Source organism: Phoca vitulina, unplaced genomic scaffold, assembly GCF_004348235.1.
Source record: "Phoca vitulina isolate PV1807 unplaced genomic scaffold, GSC_HSeal_1.0 scaffold65, whole genome shotgun sequence".
Taxonomy (NCBI): domain Eukaryota; kingdom Metazoa; phylum Chordata; class Mammalia; order Carnivora; family Phocidae; genus Phoca; species Phoca vitulina.
The window spans coordinates 4,051,736-4,074,159 of NW_022589768.1; the positions used below are offsets into that span (position 1 = coordinate 4,051,736).

General features: G+C 49.3%; 1 protein-coding gene across 9 annotated transcripts in view; it reads left to right on the plus strand.

Moving 5' to 3' along the window:
- HOMER2 (homer scaffold protein 2) overlaps positions 1-22,424 on the plus strand; it is a 114,648-nt gene that overhangs the window by 80,549 nt on the left and 11,675 nt on the right. For 8 of the 9 annotated variants that reach the window (XM_032392009.1, XM_032392005.1, XM_032392011.1 and 5 more), the window contains 2 exons: positions 7,306-7,437; positions 19,793-19,885. In XM_032392009.1, the coding sequence (XP_032247900.1) occupies positions 7,336-7,437; positions 19,793-19,885 (195 nt within the window). In that variant the 5' untranslated portion in view covers positions 7,306-7,335. Of the gene's footprint in view, positions 1-6,719; positions 6,931-7,305; positions 7,438-19,792; positions 19,886-22,424 lie in introns of all 9 variants that reach the window. The other variant, XM_032392012.1, reaches the window with a different exon arrangement.

A 22,424-nucleotide genomic window follows, 5' to 3' on the forward strand; every position in this document is an offset into this window, starting at 1 on the left:
CCTTTCATTTTCTTTATGGTTTTGCTGCCTGTGTGTATCCTTAAACCAGAGGTTGGCAACATTTTTCTCTAAAGGGCCTTAGAGTAATTTTTTTTAGTGAACTGCACAGTCTCTGTCTAGCTATTCAGCTTTTCTCTCATGGCAAGAAAACAGCCGTAGACCAATATGGAAATGAATGGGTGTGGCTGTGTGCCAATAAAACTTTATTTACAAAAATAGAACACAGGCTGGCTTTGGCCTGTGGGCTGGAGTTTGTTGACTCTTGCCCTAAATAATATATTATTTAGTTTTGCCTGTTTTTGACCTTTATATAAATACAATCCCACCTGTGACCCATACTGTGTATCTCCTTTTGTGATTTCCTTTTTGATTTTTTTGCTTAATGTTGGTGTTTTTTTCCCCCAGTTTTTTTTGAGAAATCATTGATCTACATCACTAAGCTTAAGGCGTATGGCATGACGGTTTGATTTTCATATATTGTGAAATGGGTTCCTCAGTGGGTGCAGCCACCGTCCATCATTTCATAGAGATACAACAAAAAGGAAGAGTTTCTCCTTGTGGTGAGCGTTCTTAGGGTCTGCCCTGGACAACTGTCCCGTCTAGCACACGTCGGTGTTAGCTGTAGTCCTCATGTTGTACATTCCATCCCTAATATTTATCTATCTTACAGCAGGACGTTTGTACCTTCGACCACCTGCCAACACTGTTTTTGTGATTCGTGCATGTTGGTGGCTGCAGCCTTGGTCCGTTTTCGCTGCGGGATAGTATTTCGTTGTATGAATATACCAGTTTACCCATTCCGCTGGTGGGGAACATTTGTTTTTGCAAACACCGCCGCTGAGAACATTCTGGTTTATTTCTCCTGATACGCCTCTGCAAAGATTTCTCTTACGTGTGTACTTAGTGGTGGCATTGCTGGGTGGTAGGGAATGTGCATCTCTAACTTTATCAGAGAAAGCCACATTGTTTTTCAGAGTGACTTTACCAATCTCTGAGAGCTCCCGTTGTCCCATGCCCTTGCCCCAGCCTTGGTGTCATCAGACCGACCGTGAGTTTGGTGAGTATAGAATGCTAATGGCAGTGACTCACCCTACCTCATTCTCTCCAGGCTCACAAGAGAGGGCTCCGTTCATGAGCCCAGAGCTGAGCTGAGCCTCCCTCGGGAGCCATGTCCTCCCTGCACCCCAGGATGTCCCTCCCGCACAGCCGCACCAGGCACTCCCCTGAGCAGACAGAAGAGCTTTTCACGGGGGTCCGCCTTCTTTCGCTCCCTCATGCAGGCAGGGGAGAATGAAAGAGTCTCAAGAGAAACAGAAGCATTAGGTGGGTTCCAGGTACAAGAGCAGGTAGCCAGAAAGGATCTGGGCGCCTGGGAGAAACATACCCAGAAGGAGCATATCCTTGGAAGCTCCGTCTGCCCAGGAGACTGGTCAGCACAGGATGAGGTTCCCATGTTGGTGGGAAATGAAGGCAGGAGGCTCTGGGCTTGCTCATGTTTGACAGCTTGATTGCTCCCGCTGTCAGTCTTGCTGCTTTTGAGAAGGTCAGTGCACCAGATGTCCTGGCACGATAACTGGCCCGTTGTCTCTGTGATTACATACATGGGCTCGCCAGTGTGGCCTGGAGATGGCTTAGACCAGCTACCTCTGGTGAGCCGTGGCCACATAATGGGTAACGGAGACGTGCATGATGGCTTTCCTTCCCCTTTCTTCCTCTGTTCTGAATCTAGAAAGTTCTAGAAGCCCCAGAGCCTTTGGTAAGCTGTCAGGAGACAGCCAAGGTGTTTCATGGTGCAGGGAACCAGCCTGAGGGATTGCAAGAGCAGCACGGTGAGGGGGGTGCGCTTGACCCCCAGCTTGGGGGATGCTGTAGGCTGTGTTCAGTAAATGCCCAGACCCCTTGATGCTGATGAAAGAGGGAGGGTAACCGTGCTGGACCAGAGTCAAAGCAATCCTACAGCAGAGCGGGCCTGTCAGTAGGCAGTGAGGGGACATTGTGCTCCCCCCTGCAATATTCTGATGAAGAGTTCCTGGAGGAGCGGAAATTTGTGTTCTAAGAGTGAATAGACCTTCTGTCTGCCCTTGGTCTGTGGTAGTGAGTGCCCAGTGCAGGTGTGTGGGTAGGAGGAGCCCGTGGAGGTGGGGGTGAGGAAGGCACTGGGGTGGCTGAATTCTGGACTCTTCTCTTATGAGACAAGAGAATAAGGTTGGGGGGAGTATCAGGAACTAAATCACAGGCTGGGCGTTCTGACACCTCCCCACTGACACACTTGTGCCTGGGTGACAGAAGGGGAGGACTGAGCTGGGCAGTGGGTTAGGGGTCTGGGATCTTTGCTCGGAGTGGGCGCTGGGGGTTCTGAGGAATGTCTGCAGCTGATCGGAGCCACCCACTGGAAGTCATACTAACGAGCCAGATTGGTGCCTCGCAGTACAGTTTTGCTTCTTGCTATAAATAGCAACCTGTGTGAGGTTGCATTCTTCCCACAGCAGAAAATGTCACCTGAGACACGTAGTAAATTGCATCTCTTCGAACTTTCCCAGAGTCAGCACTTCCGCTTTGGAGTAAATTATATACATTCCAGCACGCAGCGGTCCTTCTGGCGGCTGAGAGCAGAACCCAGACAATGACAGTTGAAAGGTGTTGGAGAGGGGCGCCTGGGGGGCTCAGTCGGTGAAGCATCTGCCTTCAGCTCAGCTCATGATCCCAGGGTCCTGGGATCAAGTCCCCAGGTCAGGCTCCCTGCTCAGTGGGGAGTCTGCTTCTCCCTCTGCCCTCTGTCCCCATCACTCGTGCCCTTTCTCTCTCTCTCTCTCAAATAATTAAATAAAATCTTAAAAGAAGAAAGGAAGGAAGGAAGAAAGGAAGGCTTTAAGAAAACCGTAGAAACACCATGGACACGAGGGACTAAAATTCCAGAGCGGTGAGGACTGCCAGAGATGATGACAGCAAAACAGGCTGAATGTTTCTGAAAGGTCGAGTAAAATTGCCCTCATGTTTACAGTGCTTAGAAAGCAAAGACCTTGCCAAGGGGTCTGGAAAAGAACAGCAAAGGCATGAAAGCCCCAGAGAGAGTGGGGAATCGATGCTGGGCCTCTCTCTGCCCCCTCCCCTGGGGAGGGCACTCACCGATGCGGGAGGAGCTGAAGGCTGAAAATCCATGCTTGGCCCCTGGGAAAATACAGATCAGCAAGGATTTTGGAGCTTGAGTGACAGAATTGTGGATGAGCGGCCCCAGGCACATGGGCAGTTTCTCCTTCGAAGGTTTGCCGAATTTGGAGGTTAAAATTTGGGAGGCTACAGAGCAAAGCTGAGGACCTCTGACGAACAGAATGGAATCCCCTAAAGTCTTTCCGGGAAGAGGAGGTAAAGACCTGCCAGGATCCCAACTGAAAGCCCTAGTGGGCCTGCTCTAAAAACAGAGGTGAGGCAGAGGCAGAGCGAGCCTCACCAGAACGGAAACCGGGCCCTGACCCAGCTCCGTCCCTGAGCGAAATAGGGATTTCCTATATTCCCTACTTCCCTGTGGACAAAAGGGGGAAACTTTCTCTTGTAGGCAATAATGTCACATGGAATCCTAACAAGTTCTTTCATACCCATTTCCCACCGTACAGTGAAAAAGGACTGGACCCCCAGAAAGGCAAGACCATATGCCTAGAGTCAAGAGAAGCAAAACCCAGATTAGTAGGAGCAGGTTCCAAGATAATCCAGACATTGGAGTCAGCGTCAAGGATTTCTAAAGAACTATGATTAATTAATAGAGTCAGAGAAATGGAGGGGAAAATGGACAAAGTAGGTGACAGGAAGGAGGATATCCCCCCAAGACTTCGAATGTTTTTTTTTTTTTTTAAAGAATCAAATGGACATTCTAGAACTAAAAAAATGCAAAGTCTAAAATTAAGAGTTCAATGACTCGGTTTAGCAGCAGATGGGATATATCAGTAGCCAGGATTAGTGCGCTGGAGGACAGACCAATAGAACATACCCAGATTGAAACAGAGAGAACCAAGAATCAGGGTGAAAAACTGGTAAGAACATAAACCGTGTTGGATGCACTCAGGAGGTCTAGCATTTGTGTACTTGGAGTCCCAGAGGAGAGGAGAGAAGACGGAGCAGAAGCAATATTCGTAGAATGGTTGAGAATTTTCCGAAAAAAAAGAAAATCGAGTCTACAGATTTGAGAAGCTGAATGAACCCCCAAGCAGGATACAGATTTAGCTCTTGAAACCAGTTAATCATTGCTTTGTAAGTAGTACATACATTATTTTCCTTTTAACCACTTATTAGTTGTGTGACCTTGAACATGTTATTTGACTTTGTTGAGCCTCAGTTTTCCCATCTGTGAAAATGGGGATGAGATAGAAGACTGTATGAAAAAGTGCCTTAGGAAGTATTCATTGCAAAGAAATACCAAGGGCCCTCGCCTTTATTATTCCAGCCTGACTGACCCGGGACAGTGTGTTTGGGGTGAGCTTCAGAGTTGTGTCCTATACTCTGCTCCGCTTCCGTCCTCTGCCTTTCAAGAGGGCTTTGGGGAGGGGATGTGGAGGCCGGCCTAGAGGCACAAGCGCACAAAGATCTAGAACGAATCCAGGTTTCTGAATGAGTCTGGTGATTGCTTTGCCCTCCCAGGATTCTGGTAATTCGGAGCTGACGGGGGTTGGCTTTCTGGGATGGCCTGATCCACTCTGATCCAGCGCCCCGCCACACGCCTGCCCCAGGCCTGTTTTGATTCCACCGTTTCAGTCCTGCCCAGGGGCTGAGCCAGACCCCAGCCAACCTCGTGGTCCCAGAAGCATTCCTTTATGCTTGTCCCTGGTTTAGGTCGCATTTTCCACGCCCCACTCCCCTGCCCCCATCTCTGATAGTGTCAGGTGACGCGGGCAGAGCTCTGGGCCCGCCCTGCTTGCATCCAGTTATCTGGAAAATGCTTGATCATGTGCCTTCACTCACGTGGACTTTGGTCTTCTAGGAGTTATCACGGTCAGAGGGAAAGAACCCGGAGTGCGGTGGAGGCATCGGGATCTTGCGGGTGGGGACAAAGGGAGGTCGTCTGGTACAGAACGAGAAGCACGTTGTATAGAGGTTCCGAGTTTTATCTCTAGGCTCTGCTCCTTACCAGGTCCTTTTCTCCTTCGGTGACACGGAGGGGATAGTCCCACCTCACAGGCTCACGTGGGCTGATACAAGTAAAGCACTCAAGACGTGCTCAATAAATAGTAATTGCTGCTCTTAGTATTAACTTCCAGAAGTTAGTTTGCCACATAAACAAGGTTTATACTTGAGCTCATGCCTCCTTAGAAAACTCAGTAGGGGGGCGCCTGGGCGGCTCAGTCAGTGAAGCGTCTGCCTTTGGCTCAGGTCATGATCCCGGGGTCCTGGGATCGAGTCCCACATCCGGCTCCCTGCTCCATGGGGAGTCTGCTTCTCCCTCTCCATCTGCCTCTTCCCCTGCTCGTGCTCTCTCTCTCTCTGTCTCTCTCAAATAAATAAAATCTTAAAAAAAAAAAGAAAACTGGGGCATTTTTATATACACATAGCTTTGATACCTCTGTTTCTAGAGGTGACTCTCACTCCCTGCCTGGCTCTCTTTATTAGTTAAGGTAAGAATCTGTGTCCAGAAGGTCTGTCCTTCAGCAAAATAATTGAAGTTCCTACCACGGAAAGCCAGGCCATGCTAGTCAGCGTTTTCTCTTCCCTGTTTTATCAGTTGTAAGTGTTCAGAGTTGACTGTTGAGAACGCACATTTCCTTAATAAGTAAAACTGCTAGTAGGTTCATCCTTCAGAATATTTATAGGCACACCTCAGAGATACTGCGGCTTTGGTCCAGACCACTGCAGTAAAGTAAATGTCCCAACAAAGCGCGTCCAGTGAGTGCTGCGGTTTCCCGAGGAAGTATAATCGTACGTTCACACCACGCTGCTGGGCGCTGAGCGTGCGATCGGACGACGTTTGAGAGAAGTACAGACCTTCATTAAAAAAATGCTTTATTGCAGAAAAATGCTAACCGTCCCCGGAGCTTTTGGTGAGTTGCAGTTAGCGATCACAGATCACCATCACAAGTACACTGATTGAAAATGTTTGAAATATTACAAGAATAATCCAGATGTGACGCCAAGACACGAATGGAGCGACTGCTGTTGGGACCGTGGCGCCGACAGACCTGCTTGACGTGGAGTTGCCACGTACCTTCAGTTTGTAAAAAATGGAATTATCAGTGGCGCTTCGAAGGGTTTCTGCCAGCGTGAGCCTATCGTTGATTATTTACTAACACTTATCAGTCGTTCGGGGATTATTTATTGACACGTCTCTCCCCTCTTCCTGACTTCCTGCAATGGGAGGATCGGGAACCCTGACTCATCCGTCTCTTGTCTTTGGTTAACAGAATGCCTGACAGGTAGATGCTCAGTAGATATCGATGCGTGAACATGCCGCGTGCTGGATATCCTCCTTTTACCCCTGCAGCTTCGTTCTGTGCCCTTGCTGCCCTGCTCTGGTCTCCGGGAGGCTGATCTGCAGACTCCAGCCCTGGGTCCACGGGGCCTCTGGCTTCTGGTTGGGGCTGGCTGGTGGCAGGAGACCACGGGGGAGAAGCGAGGGTGTTTGTTCTGCTGGCTCCCCACCGGGGGGACGCTGTGCGTGGACGGGTATGTCACGACAGCCTGCTCTCCGTGACTCTGGCCTTCCAGCCTGTAACCTCTTCCTCCTCTCATCCTTTTAGGCCAAGGAGGGGGCAACATTTAGCGCCCAGTCCCTGCACCACGGCCGACAGCTTCTCTATACCCAGCTCGTACCTCTACTGTTACTTTCTTTGTCAATGAACCGTCCACAGATTATCCCGATTGGAGCGTACCTTCTTCTTGTCAGGAAACAGCGAGCCCCCATCGCTGACGGAGATTCTAAGTTGTTCAGGCTGCACACGGTGGCTCCAGGTGCTTAAAAAAGTGCACAGCGCAGTTCCTCCAGAGTGTGCGGCGTGGCTAGTGGCCCTTAAGGGCCGTTGATGTGCGGGAGCTTTGAGGAAATAGACAGCAGTTTGGGATACTGTTCTCTCCTTAGGGCAGACTTTCTCCCGCTGACTGTGAGATCTTATTTCAGAGCGACGGTCTGTTTTCGAGCCTCTGAAATTACCCCTTACCGTGGTTGTGTGTCCGAGTCGGCATGGCCTGTGCCAGGGGACCCAGGGGCAGGTGCGGCAGAGGGGGGCGCGCACTTGGGCACCAGCTGCACCAGCCCGAGGCTTTGTAAGGCCCTCCATCCGTGTCAGATCCAGTGTTCACCTCCTGGTCTTCTGGCTCTCCCTGCAGGTGATTATAAACAGCACCATCACACCCAATATGACCTTCACCAAGACGTCGCAGAAGTTCGGGCAGTGGGCTGACAGCAGAGCCAACACGGTGTTTGGCCTGGGGTTCTCCTCGGAGCAGCAGCTGACGAAGGTAACGCGGTCGGTCCCCGGAGGCCGGGGGTGTGAGCGGCGCCGCTGCCGAGCAGGATTCCTCTCCAGTCCTTGATGTTAGTCCTTCTGGCGCCGCACGGCTGCCCGACCAGACGCCCTTTTAGAGACCCCAGGGGCCTCGAAGTGGAGGCGTCGTTGGGGAGGGAAAGCTCACGTGACACGTGTTCCTGCAGAGCCCGAGGCCGCAGCCCCAGCAAACCGCTCTGCCGGTGGTTCCTTCCCCGCGTGGGGCCCCCCGATCCCTGTGCCCCCCGTGTGCCCGGTAGCAGAGGGAGGGGCTGCTGAATGCTGACAGCGAGCAGCTCCCGCCCTGGGGTCCCTGCAGCCCTTACGACGTCACACAGTGTTTGGGGTGCGGGTCGCTTGTTTTTTCTGGGGAAAGGATTCATAGCTTTGATTCGATTCTCTGAGTGGCTTGGGACACAGTCCGTGGACCGTCAGAAAGGTGTTGAGGAGCGGATCGAGAACCCCAAGGTCTGCGGGAACAGACTGAGCGCCTCTGACTGCGGGGCCAGGGCTTGTCTGAGCGAGTGGGTTTCCGTGTAGGCTGCTGGAAGAGCCTGTGCGGGTGTGGACAAGGCATTGCTCGGAAGCAACACTGGCTGCTTTCCAGGACCCAGGAACTACGGGAAGGACGTCAGAGGGTCTCAGAATCCGAGGGAGAGTGGGAAGGGAAGGGCTGGAGCCGGGCTGCCTTCAGGAAGCTCGGCTTCAGGACTTGTTTCTCTCTAGACGGTTGCCGTGAACATATTTACCGAACTCTGGCTGGGCCGACGTGGTGCTAGGTGCCGAGGATGCAGACCGGGGTCCGTCCCCTGAGGCGTTCACAAAATTCCAGATTCCAGGGGACTCGACCGGGTCACTTAGTATGGACCTGGCTGCTTGTTCCCTGTGTATGCTGAAGACAGCTTTCAGAGAAGGGGGATGAAGACAAGTCAGGAAGCCACCGTGCAGGGGCCCTCGGATTTGCACCTCGCATCTGTCCAGCACGTGAGCGTGTGCTATGTGCACACACACATCTCTAAGGAGGCCCCTGCCCGCAGATGCAGCCATCCTCCCTCCAGCCAGAAATGAGCCCCTGATGGAGGACACCCACAGATGGTCCTCTTCCGCATCTGCACGTACTTCCATGGGGATGCCACTCCCTAAGGAGCCCCAGAGACCCAAAATGGCCTGGTGGCACCCTGAGCATCCCTCTCGTGCCCACCTGCTCATAGAAGCCTTCTTTCCTGGGTACCAAAACCTCCCCTCCAGGGGCGCCTGGGTGGCTCAGTCAGTTAAGCATCTGCCTTCGGCCCAGGTCATGATCCTGGGGTCCTGGGATCGAGCCCCGAGTCCAGCTCGCTGCTCAGCAGGGAGTCTGCTTCTCCCTCTGCCGCTCCCCCTGCTCGTGCTCTCTCACTGTCTCTCAAATAAATAAAATCTTTAAAAACTAATAATAAATAAAACCTCCTCTCCAGTTCGCCAGGGCCCTGACACACAGGGAAGGAAGCAAACTTCTTGAGTCTAGGTCATTGGGTATAATTGTGGGTATAGTTCTCCTCTGAGGGGAAGCACCACGTCCCACGACTCTGGAAAGTGTGTGTTCCCGCAGACGGCCCAGCAGAGTTCTCTAAGGTGGGAGGACCAAGAATGCTTGGCTTCCATTTTGTTTGTGGAGCAGTGAGTTTGCTGGTCTGAGGCAGCGCTGTGTGGTATAGACGACCTTAAGCAGGTCTCCGAGCAGCGGGGCCCGCATAGCCGCGACAGACCGTCATGTCCGTCACGTGAGGATGAGTCCCTGTTTGCCCCGGATGAGGGGGCCCAGTGCAGTCAGCTTTTCACTAAGCCGCTGGCTGGTCACTGAGGGGTGCGATGCAGAACTCGGGGCTCAAGCTGGATCACTGTGGTTGGCAGTGGGCCCTCGCAGGTCAGAGGTTGGGGTGGCCTGGAGGGCGGGAGCAGTCAGGGTCACAGGGGCCCCCAGGCCCTAGGCTGCCTGCAGGAGGAGAAGGCCTGGGTGTCCGTAGGTCGGCCCTTCCTGCCCCCTGGTTTTAAGGATTCCCTTTGTGCGGGGGTGTGCAGTTCGGGAGAGCATCGTCTTAGTCCGCTCGGGCTGGTACAGCAAAACGCCACACGCCGATGGCTTGTACACGCCACGAGCTGGTTTCTCAGAGCTCCGGGGGCTGGAAGGCTGAGATCGGGGTGTCGGCGCCGTCAGCTTCCGGGGAAGGCCCGCAACTTCTCACGGTGCCCTCACATGCTGGCAAGAGAGCAAGTGAGCTCTATGGGGTCTCTTATAAGGGTGCCAGTTCCATTTATGAGGGCTCCCCCCTCGTGACCTCATCACCTCTCAGCGGCTCCACCTCCTAATCCATCACATTGGGGGTTAGGATTTCAACGTGAGAATTTGAAGGGGACACAGACTTTCAGCCAGTTGCAAGCATTCACGTGGAATGTGGGTTTTTTCAGACTCCAGTTCCATTGGGCCCCCGGGTTCCACCGATGTCACTATTCCCAAATCTGTTTGTCACTAACCTTCCAGCTTGCTTTCTTCCCGGTCCCTGCCCAGGCAGTGAGGCCCCTGGCCATTTCCCCAGGGTTCAGTGCAGATCCTGACCCCAGGCCACCTGCCTCAAGCACGCTGGACAAGGAGCCGTTCCAAGTCATGCCCCCAGGGGAGGATTTATTTCCCTTCTCCATCATCCTCCACATAACAGCAGCAGCATGAGCAAAGCCATGACTCCCCAGGAGGGGGGCTGTGAATAGGGTGTACGGGTTTTGGGGTGGGCAAGGCTGTGGCCAGAGGCCGGCTCTGGGCTTGAGACTGTGGCCTGTGAAGGATTTCAAGCCAAGAAGGAAAATGATCAGATTGATCACCTCGGCGTTGTAGGTAGATTTTCCCGGCAGACCAGGCTGTTCTGGTCCAGATCACGGATGACGAGGGCCTGAGTAGGAGCTAGAGAGACTTGGGAACTACCGAAGAGCTGAGCTGGTGGGACTTGGTGAGTGGACGGTGGGCGGCAGGGGCTCTGGGATGAGGACAAACTGACGGATGGACGGATGGAACTGCCATTTTCTGAAACGAGGAAGAGCAAGGGCTGTGAGAATCAGAGAATTTTTGTGACGTGGAAGCAAGTATGATGGTGATTTGTTGAACAGCTGATACCAGCACCCCTGCCCGAGGTGGGCAGCAGGGATTGGGTGCCTTTTCCCTCTGAAGGAGTGCCTGGCGGGGACGGGGTGGGGGGGACCCCCTCCTCACACCGGCTGGTGGCCTCACAGCTCTGGGGAAGCCTGTGGAGACGCAGAGGCTCCCGTGGGAGGCAGGGCCCCAGCGGGCTGTGAGGTCGCGTGCCCCTGACCCCGCCTGAGGCTCCAGGCCTTCCAGAAGCCCAGTCTGACAGAATCACTCTCCGCTGCCTGGAAGAACTTCTTCAATCTTTGGAGGAATCAGAAGAGCTAGGAAACATAAACGGGGAACATTTTTAATGAAAAGAATCGAAAGCAGGAAGAACTCAAAACAAAAATCAGAACAAATTGTTAAAGTTCACTTCCTCGTGCCCCTGAGACCCGGGGAGACCTCAGGCCATGCCTGCCTCCCCGAGCGGCCGCTCCTCATTTTTCCCAGGCAGAGGGAAATGTGCTGTCATTGAGGAGGAGGGCCCTGTCCTCCCGAGCCACTCCGGCTTCTCTGGCGGCGCTGGAGTGTCCGTGCGCCCCGCCACCTGCCGTTGTCACCAAGGCTTAGCCCACGTCTCCTTTGTTCAAGATGTTTCGAGTCAACTTCTTCCCCTTCTCTGTGAAGGGAACGGTTAGCCTCACTCCGGTGAATTACCATCAAGTGAGGCTGGCAGTTAGCTGGCGGAGAGGGACTCGGCCCTGAGGGCCCCCGAGGCGTGTGGCTGAGGGGACAGCTGTGGCTGCCTGTTCCTGACTCCACAGAGCGGCCACCCACGTCCTAGAGGAGGGTCGGTGATCACACCCTGTAACGAGGCTAGACGAAGGAACGCCGGTGTGGCTACTTCCATTTAAGCACACGTTATACACACGTCTCTCTCTACCCCTCGCCCCCACCGAAGGAAAATAGATACCCTGGTCTTCGCTGCTCCCACCCTAAGGACCCCTTCACACCACAGTCCTGGAAGTGTGACAGGGACGCTTTCTGCTCTTGAGACGGGCTCTCCAAAAGTAACAGCTGCTGCACATTCCCAGAGGTCAACCGGGGCTCGTCTGTCCACCCACCGGAGGGGACGTGGTACCTCGGCCTCCTGAAGACCCTTGGAAGGGGCTTGCACATGCTGATGAAGGGAAGAGCTGCCGAATAGAGACAAAAGGAAGGAGATCCAGATGTGGGAGTGAGCCAGTGGTTAAAGTGAAGGTGCTTTCTGGCAGCTGACCTTGAGACGTCATTGTCCTGAGTTTGGTTCCAGGTCACTTATCACAGACAGAAGGAAGCACATCCTGCCACAAAGGAGGTGATCCAGGGTGGGGTTGCTAGTGCTCTGTGATTGATTCTCACACACACACACCCACACACACACACACACACGGCGTTTGCTGTTGACCCATTTTAATGATTTCATTAAATTCATCTGTAATTTCATTTCATCTGTAATTCAAATTTGTATCCTTAGGTTCACCTCACCAAGTCCGTGTAGTTGGAAGAACATTGCTCTATCTTCTCCCTTTCTGATTTAAGGGTCGTTGTTTTAAAGCGGGGGATAGGGCGCCTGGGTGGCTCAGTTGGTTAAGCGACTGCCTTCGGCTCAGGTCATGATCCTGGAGTCCCGGGATCGAGTCCCACATCGGGCTCCTTGCTCGGCGGGGAGTCTGCTTCTCCCTCTGCCCTTCCCCCATCTCATGCTCTCTCTCTAATAAATAAATAAATAAATCTTAAAGCAGGGGATATTAATCATTCTTTTGATATGTTGTAGTGAGAATGCTTTGGGCTGCAAGTAACAGGACTGAAACAAATAGAGCTATTCTTTTCATACAAAACAGAAGTCCTGAGGCAGGCCATTGCCAGCATTGATATGGTGGCCCCAGGATGTTGGGTGTGAGGGCTCTGCACGATTGTTTCTTTTATTGGCCTTTTCCTCATGATGCTAAGATGGCTTCTCAAGCTCTGTCCATCACATCTGCATTCATGGCAACAGGGAGAAGGCAGAAGGGTCGTACCACAGCAGCTTCCCTGTGAGCTCCCTTGGCAGACTTCTCCTTGGGTCTAACAGTCAGTCTTGGGTCCCTAGGCCACCTTCCCATGGGGGGATGAGGGGTGGAGGAGGGGAAGAGAGTGAGAATTAAGTTACCATGACCAGCTTAGACTGGTTCTCATTCTCTCCCACCTAGGAAATTTCCTGCTCCAGTCAAATTTGAGATTTTGTTAAGCCAAGAGAAAACAAGAAATGATTTCTGAATAAGCAAATAGTGTCTGCCACAGGGTCTTCGATGGCCAAGGCCAAAAATAAAACAATAGTCTTTCATTTTTCTAGCAAACAACAGTCTTTCATTTTCTAGCATGATAATGATAAAAAAGATGATGATTTTAATTTTTTTTTACGGATTGTTACTGCAAGTTTAATAATTGCAGAAAGTGATCCTAATAAGTAAAGACATGAAAATTTGGCATACATTTCAGAAACCTGTGTGCTTTGAATATCCTTTGATCTGTTGGTTCCATTTATTGGCATCTATTCTAAGGAAATAATTTTAACTGAGCACAGATTTAGCTGTAAGGATTTTCCTTGCAGCATCATTTGTAACAGCAAAAGCAAAAAAAAAACAAAAAAAACCCCCAAAACACCATCCAAATGTCCAGCAGTAAGAATTCTGGTGAAATACGGGCGCCTGGGTGGCTCAGTCATTAAGCGGCTGCCTTCGGCTCAGGGCATGATCCCAGGGTCCTGGGATCAAGCCCCGCATCGGGCTCCTTGCTCCGCGGGAAGCCTGCTTCTCCCTCTCCCTCTGCCCCTGCTTGTGTTCCCTCTCTCACTGTCTTTCTCTCTGTCAAATAAGTAGATAAAGTCTTTAAAAAAAAAAAAAAAAGAATTCAGGTGAAATAAACTCCAGTATATCCTTCAGGGTAGTATGATGCATGGCAATTCAGATGCTATAATAGAAAGTCATGTAATTGCATGGAAATATTAATGTCATACTGTTAATTGCAAAAGTGGCTATAAAATGAGGTATATCATTCTATTTTTGAAATATGTGTCATGGGGCCCCTGGGTGGCTCAGTCCATTGAGCGTCTGACCCTGGATTTCAGCTCAGGTCATGATCTCCGAGTTGTGAGATCAACCCCCATGTTGGGCTCCTCATTCAGTGCAGAGTCTGCTTGGGATTCTCTCTCTCCCTCTGCCCCTCCACCCCCACTCACGTTCTCTCTTTCTCTCTCTGAATAAATAAAATCTTTTAAAAAATATGTGTAATGGGTGCATATACACAGATAGGAAGCTATTGGAAGTGTATGTGGTCAGTGCGTATCGCTGGGTGATAGGACTATAGGTTTAAAAGATATTTTTTTCTAAGCTGCCCTTTCTAAATTCACAAGCATATGTGCTTTTTTAGAATAAGGGGGAAGATTAGAAAACTGAAGACTTGGAGTCAGGGGATTTTTCACCTAAGGACAATCCTCTGCTGCTCTTTCGTTACTGCTAGGTTTCCATTATTGTAGATAATGATAGGATTAGCATCTTTGTATTGAAGCCTTTTTTTTTTTTAATGTTCTCAATTTTTTTCATAGAATCTTTTCCCAGAAGTGATATCACTAGGTCAGTGGGTATGAATGCTTTTTTCACTGATGATCCACATTTCCAAATTGCTTCTCGGTGGGGCTTGCGCCACCGCACAATGGCCTGGAAATATCTTGCCCACACTGGGTATTCTAATTGTATTTAATGTTTGCTAATTTAGCAAGCAAAGAATAGTACCTCATTATTTTGATTTGCATTTCCAGTGGGACTAAACAATCATTTTTTATCAGTTGCTGACTTTTTGTGTTTTTTTTATTTGTGAATTTTGCCATTTATCTGTTGGGTTTTTCATATTTTCCTTTTTAGTGTGCACAAACTCTCTCTGCTAAAGATAATGGCCCTTTCTCTGTGGTACAAGCCTAGCTATGGATAACACCCCTCCCCCCCCAGTGGTTGTTTCTCTTCTGATTTCATGTTTTTTCCCTTTTCTGTTCAAAAGCTCTACAAGGTTGTGTATTCAAGTCTGTCACTCCTGTGATTTTTATTTCTTCCAAATTTAGATAATTACCCTCTCACCTCAAGCAGAAGTTTGATAAATGTTCAATTCCGTTTGCATCCAGATTTTTATTTTTTATTTATTTTTTAATAGATTTTATTTATTTATTTGATAGAAAGCTCGTGCAAGCAGGGGGAGCAGCAGGCAGAGGGAGAAGCAGGCTCCTCGTGGAGCAGGGAGCCCGATGCGGGGCTTGATCCCAGGACCCTGAGATCATGACCTGAGCTGAAGGCAGACGCTTAACCGACTGAGCCACCGGGGTGCACCATGCATCCAGATTTTTAAAAAACATACGTACCCCTTTCCCTCATTGAAAGTGCATCATGCTACTCATTTGTAGTAAGGATTGAAACTCGTTTCCCTCTGTTTACTAAAGTTGTATCACTCGTGTGTTGAATCATCTTTCCCATCCGTGTAAGGTTCCTCCTCTGTCCCCGGCTAATGTTGATATAAATGGCAGGGCCGGTTTCCATTGTGCATCTACTGATACAGCACATCTTGTAGAATGATTATTTAAAATTTATCTGATAAGGTTTATCCTACTTCATTGCATTTTAAGCTTATTTTTTGAAATTTTCTTTCCGATTCTCACCCATTGGAATGTAAAGCCAAATCCTCTACAAACTCAGAGTTTCTCTGGGGACAGAAACCAAATCTCAAGTCTTCCGGTGTCCCCAGCCAGCCCCTGGCACGTAGCCATAACTGGTTCCTATTTCCGAGTGAATGAATCCACCCTCTTACGGTGCTCTCTTCCTAAAGGTTGTGGTTTCCAGGCTTTCGCTTTTATTTTACTTGACGAAACTGATCAAATGAAGGCCAGAGATGCCAGCGTTCCCTTTGTTGAGCCCCTGCCACGCACCCAGCAAAGCCCCATCTCTTCTCCTCCGGTGGTCCACGGAGGTACATTATTGCCCCCGTCGTGTAGATGAGGAGGCCGGGGCCCCGCGTGGTTCAGTGGCCTGCATTTGGAAGGCTGATAAGGGTCAGGGTGGAGCAGCTTACCTAAGCTAGCTGTTAAGCAGGTAGGTCTCAGGACACCGTAGTGTCTGGTGTTGGTGTCGATGGCCTGTGTGACGTTGGCCGTTGGGGGACCCACCTGTCCCCATCTGTATCCTGAGCACCCGAGGGTGGCTGGGAGTGCGTGGTGAGACTGGACCCTCCAGCTGCTCTTCTCTTCTTGTCCCTGTGAGCCAAGAATATGCGTCCTTTTCCCTTTGCTGAGATGTTCTAGGCTGGTATTACTGATACCAACAGCATCACTCTGCGGTCCCGTAGGGATGTGTGTTTAGGTATACGTGTGACAGTTGTTTGCAGGCTCCCTTTTATGACCGAGAAGGACAGTTACTTGATGGAGCTGAGGAGAGGAGTCGGAACTAGTCGGGTCCCCAATCCTTACCTAGTGTTCTGTGCCTCGGGCCTTGTCTTGGCTGTAAAGTTCCCCGTGGCCTGTTTTGAGTTGAAGCCTTGATAAGTAATTTTCTTTTAAAGAGGGAGCGAGTACAATTCTTTTTTTTTTTTTTTTAAAGATTTTATTTTATTTATTTGACAGAGAGAGAGAGACAGCTAGAGAGGGAACACAAGCAGGCGGAGTGGGAGAGGGAGAAGCAGGCTCCTGGCAGAGCAGGGAGCCCGATGCGGGGCTCGATCCCAGGACCCTGGGATCATGACCTGAGCCGAAGGCAGACGCTTAACGACTGAGCCACCCAGGTGCCCCACGAGTACAATTCTATTTTACATTGTAAAGTTATGCGGCTTCTCTTTGCAAATGGAAAATCAAATCCGTAAATACTTAGCAACTGCTATGGGCAAGACTCTTGGTATCCTTGTTGGCTGAAGATGGTAACCGGATATGTGGAAGACGGATCTGGGCCCAAGTTCAGGTTTACCATTTATTAGCTGTGTGACCATGGGCTTGACCCACCTCTCTGAGGCTGCACTTTCTTATCTGGACACCATAGATGAGAATCCCTGTCCTACAGAATGGTGGTGAGGAGCCAAAGAGAGAACATGTGTTAAGAAGCCATTAAACTTGTTAACATATAGATGTGGTTGTCCTGAGGGTCCAGGGGAGCAGGGTAGGGCCGTGAAGGGGTCCGGGGACAAAGAAGGAAGAAGCCATTGGAGCTGAAGGTTTATATCCTAGGCTAAGAGTCTCCAAGAGTAGAACTAAGATCTTCACCAGGTAGGGATGTTCAGGGTTGAAGTAGGAGTCAGAGGGGACGGAGGCCCCAAGCTCTGTCCAGAAGTGACTTGCTCTGTGAAAGCCTGGCAGAATTTTATGTACTGACTTGGTTGCTAGTGTCGTCTTCTACTCAACTCTTGGCCTCCTGGGAGACAGAGCCGTATCTGATAGTTGCACGGTGTACTCGCCCCCGCACCCAGCTTCGTGCACGGCCCGACTCAGGGACAGTGGAAACACTTGTTCACTGAAGGAGTGAGTGGTGCTTGGACCATGTTTGTTGACTGAATGAGCGTGACACTGGTTAATGACATTTCCCACCTAGTTTAAAAGCAACTTCAAATAAGACCCATGAGAGAAAGGGACCCTGACAGGGACAAGAAGGATCTGTGAAAAAGAGAGCGCTTTTGGTTGGGTAGCCTGGCGAAACATGAAGATGCTTGCAGGGAGAGAGGCATCCCTCCCCTCACTGAGTACAGCATGGCTGAGACTCAGTTCGTGAGGGTGTCTCTTACAGTTTTCTTCAAATCACATTTGACTTTTAATTGATACTGGGCACAAAAACATTGAAAATAAGACCTTTAAAAATCCAATCTTTCATTTTTATTTTTTTAAAAGATTTTATTTATTTATTTGACAGAGAGAGACGCAGCGAGAGAGAGAACACAAGCAGGGGAAGTGAGACAGGGAGGAGCGGCTCCCTGCAGAGCAGGGAGCCCGATGCGGGTTTGATCCCAGGACTCTGGGATCGTGACCTGAGCCGAAGGCAGACGCTTAACGACTGAGCCACCCAGGAGCCCCAAATCCAATCTTTTAATGTCTTAATAAGATTGAAAGGTCTTTATGGTGGCTGCACAAAACCTCTTCTGGGATAGTGTTCCTGTTCCGAGGGATGCCCTGCTTATTCCTGGGTGGATCCGGTCAGGTAAGCTCAGGAAGCAGGAGGAGGGAGCGGAATACTCCCAGACCCCGAACCACAGCTCCTCACCGAGCGCTTTCTCATTTGTGCAGCAAAAGAAGAGCTGCACCATTCTTAGACTAGACCGGAGCCTTTGATGTGAGTTGTCTCTCAAGTGGCCGGGGTGGGAGGTGTGGGTCTAGAACCCAGAGTTCCTTCATTCACCGAACGCACTGATTTGAGCCTGCTTCCTGCAGCTGTTGGCAAGGATGCTGAGAGAAGAGGCACGGAGCCTGCCATCAAGGAGTTTCTGACACAATGTGTTCCCTTTAAGGGCCCCCTAAAAGGAAGCAGGGTGGGGAGGGGCCCTGTCCCTCCCTGCTGGACCTCACGTGTGTTAAACAAGTAACGTGACTTTCCTCCGGCAGCTGTGGGATGGTTAAATACGAAGCCCCGTGGCTCTGGCTTTATTTACGGTCATGCAGGAGCAACTCGGGCCGGAGCGGAAGGGCTGGCCTTCTCTGCTCCAGCCAGGGCGCCCTGTTCACCGCTGTCTGTCATCTGGCGTGGTTTCCCAAAGCAGACCACTGCCGCCTGCGTCGTGAAGATACTGAGAGGGTAGCCCGCACCCCGAAATTAATGCGTTCTCAGCAAAAGCCGTAGAATTGTGGGTAGCCTTGCACCTTGCCAGCTCTTTGTGTTCCTCAGCAATCGCATGTAGCTCTCTCTTGCTTTGTAATGCCAGCATCATCCATCACAGAATGTTCTCTGCTCCAACAGTGTATTTGCTAATTAAAATCAGTTATCTTGTCAAGGTCTGTAAGCCCGTGATTGATTTGATTGCTCTGGCATTTGAAGATTTTTTTTTTATTATGAAAATATTAGAAACATTTTTTTTAAGTAGAGAGCATCGTATGATAAACACCCATATACATATCACTAGACTTAACCCTTGTTAGCATTCGCCACATTTCTTCATTTATTTTATTGTTGTTGAAGTATTTTCAAGCACATCGCGGACATCAAGACATTTCAGTAACTATCTCTAAAAAAAATAATGACATTTTCCCTCATGACCATAACATCATTGGCCTTTTTTTTTTTTTAAGACTTTATTTATTGATTTTAGAGAGTGAGCATGTGTAGGGAGGGGCAGAGGGAGAGAGAATCTGAAGCAGACTCCGCACTGAACAAAGAGCCGGAAGTGGGGCTTGATCCCACGACCCTGAGATCTTGACCTGAGCTGAAACCAAGAGCCAGACGCTCAACCAGCTGAGCCACCCAGGTGCCCCAGTTGCCCCCCAATTACAGGTGGTCTGTTCAGCACAGGATACGGTCAGAGGCTGCATGTTGCCTTTTGCTGTTTTGCATTTTGCTATTTTATATCTTAAGCTTTTAAAATCTAGAACAGTTTCTTCTCCCCAACTCTTGGGATCTTGTTGGTTTCTGTCATATTGTAGAAGTTCTTGGATCTTTCCATAGAGATGACGAAGTTTTTCGTGGATCCCTTCTGTGCTACAGCTATAGTTATGTTCCTGCATTTCTATGAGTTACTGTTCACTGGAGGTGTTTGTTTTTAGTACTTCATTATTAAACTAGCTTCAGCAGCTTAGAAATGATTCAGATCAAAGGCGCCTGGGTGGCTCAGTTAAGCAGCCCACTCTTGGTTTCAGCTCAGGTCATGATCTCAGGGTCCTGGGATCGAGCCCCGTGTTAGTCTCTGTGCTCAGCGGGGAGTTGACTTGAGATTCTCTCTCCTTCTGCCTCTCCCCCATGCGCATGCACTCTCTCTCTCTCTCTCAAATAAATAAATCTTAAAAAAAAAAAAAGATTCAGATCTGACCTGGGCTGGTAGTTTACTGGAAGAAGCATTCCTTATGTTCATTTCTTTTTAATCTCAAAATTATTTTTCTGGATTTATACAGAGTTTTTTGACTTAAAATAAATGCAAAGCAACAAAGGTGGGTTCTGAAGACCAGCCATGTGTGAGGTTGAGAACAACCTCAGTAACTCCTGTTCATGTTCAGTTTGCAGAGAAATTTCAGGAGGTGAAAGAAGCTGCCAAACTAGCCAGAGACAAGTCCCAGGAGAAAATCGAGACCTCGAGCAATCATTCCCAGGTAAGTAATGTGTGTACAAAATAAATCTGAGTGTGATCAGTAATTGGGACTCTTTGTTCCTTGTCACTTTTGACGAGAAATAGGGACTTCTAGCAGGAGGGCATTTTGAAGGCTTTTTTTGACTGTTCGCCTGCTCCCACTGAGGTGATATGACATGTTTGTATGAGACTCTTGAATTTTCCATATGCGCTGATGTACTTTTGACAGAAAGCAGTTCATGAGATTAGAACTGCTGCATGCCCCTGGCTGCTAAGAGGCATTCTTTGTCACTATGTTTCAATACCAGAGACGAGGCAGTGTGTGAGTCTACACAAAGGATGTGCGTTGACGAATACGGGTACCTTGTGCCCTCGAGACAGAAAACTTGGCTGATGCTAGAGAACCCCTGTCTCTATCTCCCTGTTTTAACAAAGTCGGATGGGAGATGGTATTCTAACAGCTCTGGATTAGCAAAGGAGGTACCCCTTTGCCAGAAATTGAGTATTCATTCTGTCTACTTAAAAGTGTGATGATTGAAAGGAATCTATTTTAACCCGAAGTAAAAATACCTACATTCTTGATGTCTGGTTTGGTGTATGTAGTGGTGGGCAGAAGGCTTGACCAAGTGGTAAGGTTCTGTGCATAGAGACAGGGAAGGGGAGACATCGGGGGAGGGGGGAAGGTTCAGGGTTAGGAATAAGCATGGTGCAGCAGACTCCCGGCCGAGAGAGAGGTGCGCTGTGGGAGGAATTAGAGATGCACCTGGAGATTCTGCAGAAGACCTGGAATTCTTCATTACTAGTTTATTAATTATTATTTACTTAATTGTTATTGGGGAGTTTGGGCAGACCTTGGAGGTGTTGCATGACTGCTTCTCTGGAATTGACATGAGGGTTGCTCACAGGTGGTGAGGAAGTCAGGGAACCACAGACAGCAGGAAGGTTGGCAAGGACGCAGCCACAGGGGTAAAGAGGAAGGGACGGATGTTGGGGACAGCCCGTGGGAAGAGAACCAGGAGACTGGGCATCTTGAGCTGTCAAGATTGACATTTTCAACTTGACTGTCTGCTTTGAAAAAATAATAGCTGAAGTCATATTGTGTGTACCGAGAAGCAGTGGGGAGGGAGGTGCGCCTCGGTGGCTCAGTCGGTGAAGCGTCTGCCGTCGGCTCAGGTCATGATCCCAGGGTCCTGGGATCAAGTCCCACATCAGGCTTTTTGCTCAGCGGGGAGCCTGCTTCTCCCTCTCCCTGCTGCTCCCCCTGCTTGTGCTCTCTCTCTCTTTGGCAAATAAATAAATAAAATCTTAAAAAAAAAAAAAAGAAGAAGAAGAAGAAGCAGTGGGGAGAAGAGGGTAAAGCTAGAGCCTGGGGAAATGCACCCAGCTGTGGGAAGAGAGCAAGTGAAGACCGCCAAGAAGGAGAGCTCTCCCCATCACTGAACCCGAGGCAGGAGCACACTCAGCCTGTCCGTGCTGCAGAGCAGAGGGCTCTGGGTTTCTCCACTGCTGGGGCTGGCCCTGAGGACCCAGGGTTTCCCAGCGCCTATCCTGGCTCAGCATATAAAAGATGCCCTGTGTGAATTTATGGAATGTGTATTAGGCTTCAGGTGGACAGGAACTTTCCTGAATCTTTCCAAAGAATCTTTAATATAATCTGAGTGATACTGTTAATTTCATATACTAATTACCATACTGAGTAATCGCTGAGGACCTTTAAAGTTGGACACCGGAAATGGTCCGTAATCTAGAGTTTCTAATACAGTCTTTTTCTGAACACTGCTTATTATAGCAATATCTTTAAACTTCAATAATCAGAAGTTCTTTATATAAGGTTTCTGTTTTAATGTTTGTTTTTCCAAAAAAAGGTATTTTATTTTATTTTATTTTTTAAAGATTTATTTGAGAGAAAGAGCATGGGCATGGGGGGAGGAGCAGAGGGAGAGGGAGAATCTCAAGCAGGTTCCCTGCTGAGCACGGAGCCCGACGTGGGGCTCTGTCTCGTGACCCTGAGATCATGACCTGAGCTGAAACCAAGAGTCGGATGCTTAGTTGACTGAGCCACCCAGGCAACCCCCCCCCAAAAAAGTATTTTAAACCTTAAAAAAATCAACTATACCCATAAAGTGCTATTTATATATATGTATTAATTGTATATCAATTTTTTGTCTCCAAGCTTTAGTTTTTATTTATCTTCCTGATGTTTCCCCAGATGTAGAGATCATTGTACACTTTTCTTTGCATTTTTATTAGAAATCATACAATTGCTTGCTTTCCTGAATCTCTTAGGGAATGAACACTTTGGCCAAGTTTTCCAAATATTTGAAGATCTTAAACATTTTATGTGGGTCTTATGTATGTGATGTAATGTAAAAGCAATAGATATTTACCGCAGAAATCAAAACTATGCTATACTCTAAAGAAGAGAATAAGAATGATCTGCTTTCTCACCACACAAAGATATTGTTAATGTTTTGGTGTGTATCTTCCTGATATACTTTTCTAGTATATTTTTATATCGTTCTTTTTAACCTTTTTACTTTATTTTTTTTCCTAAAGATTTT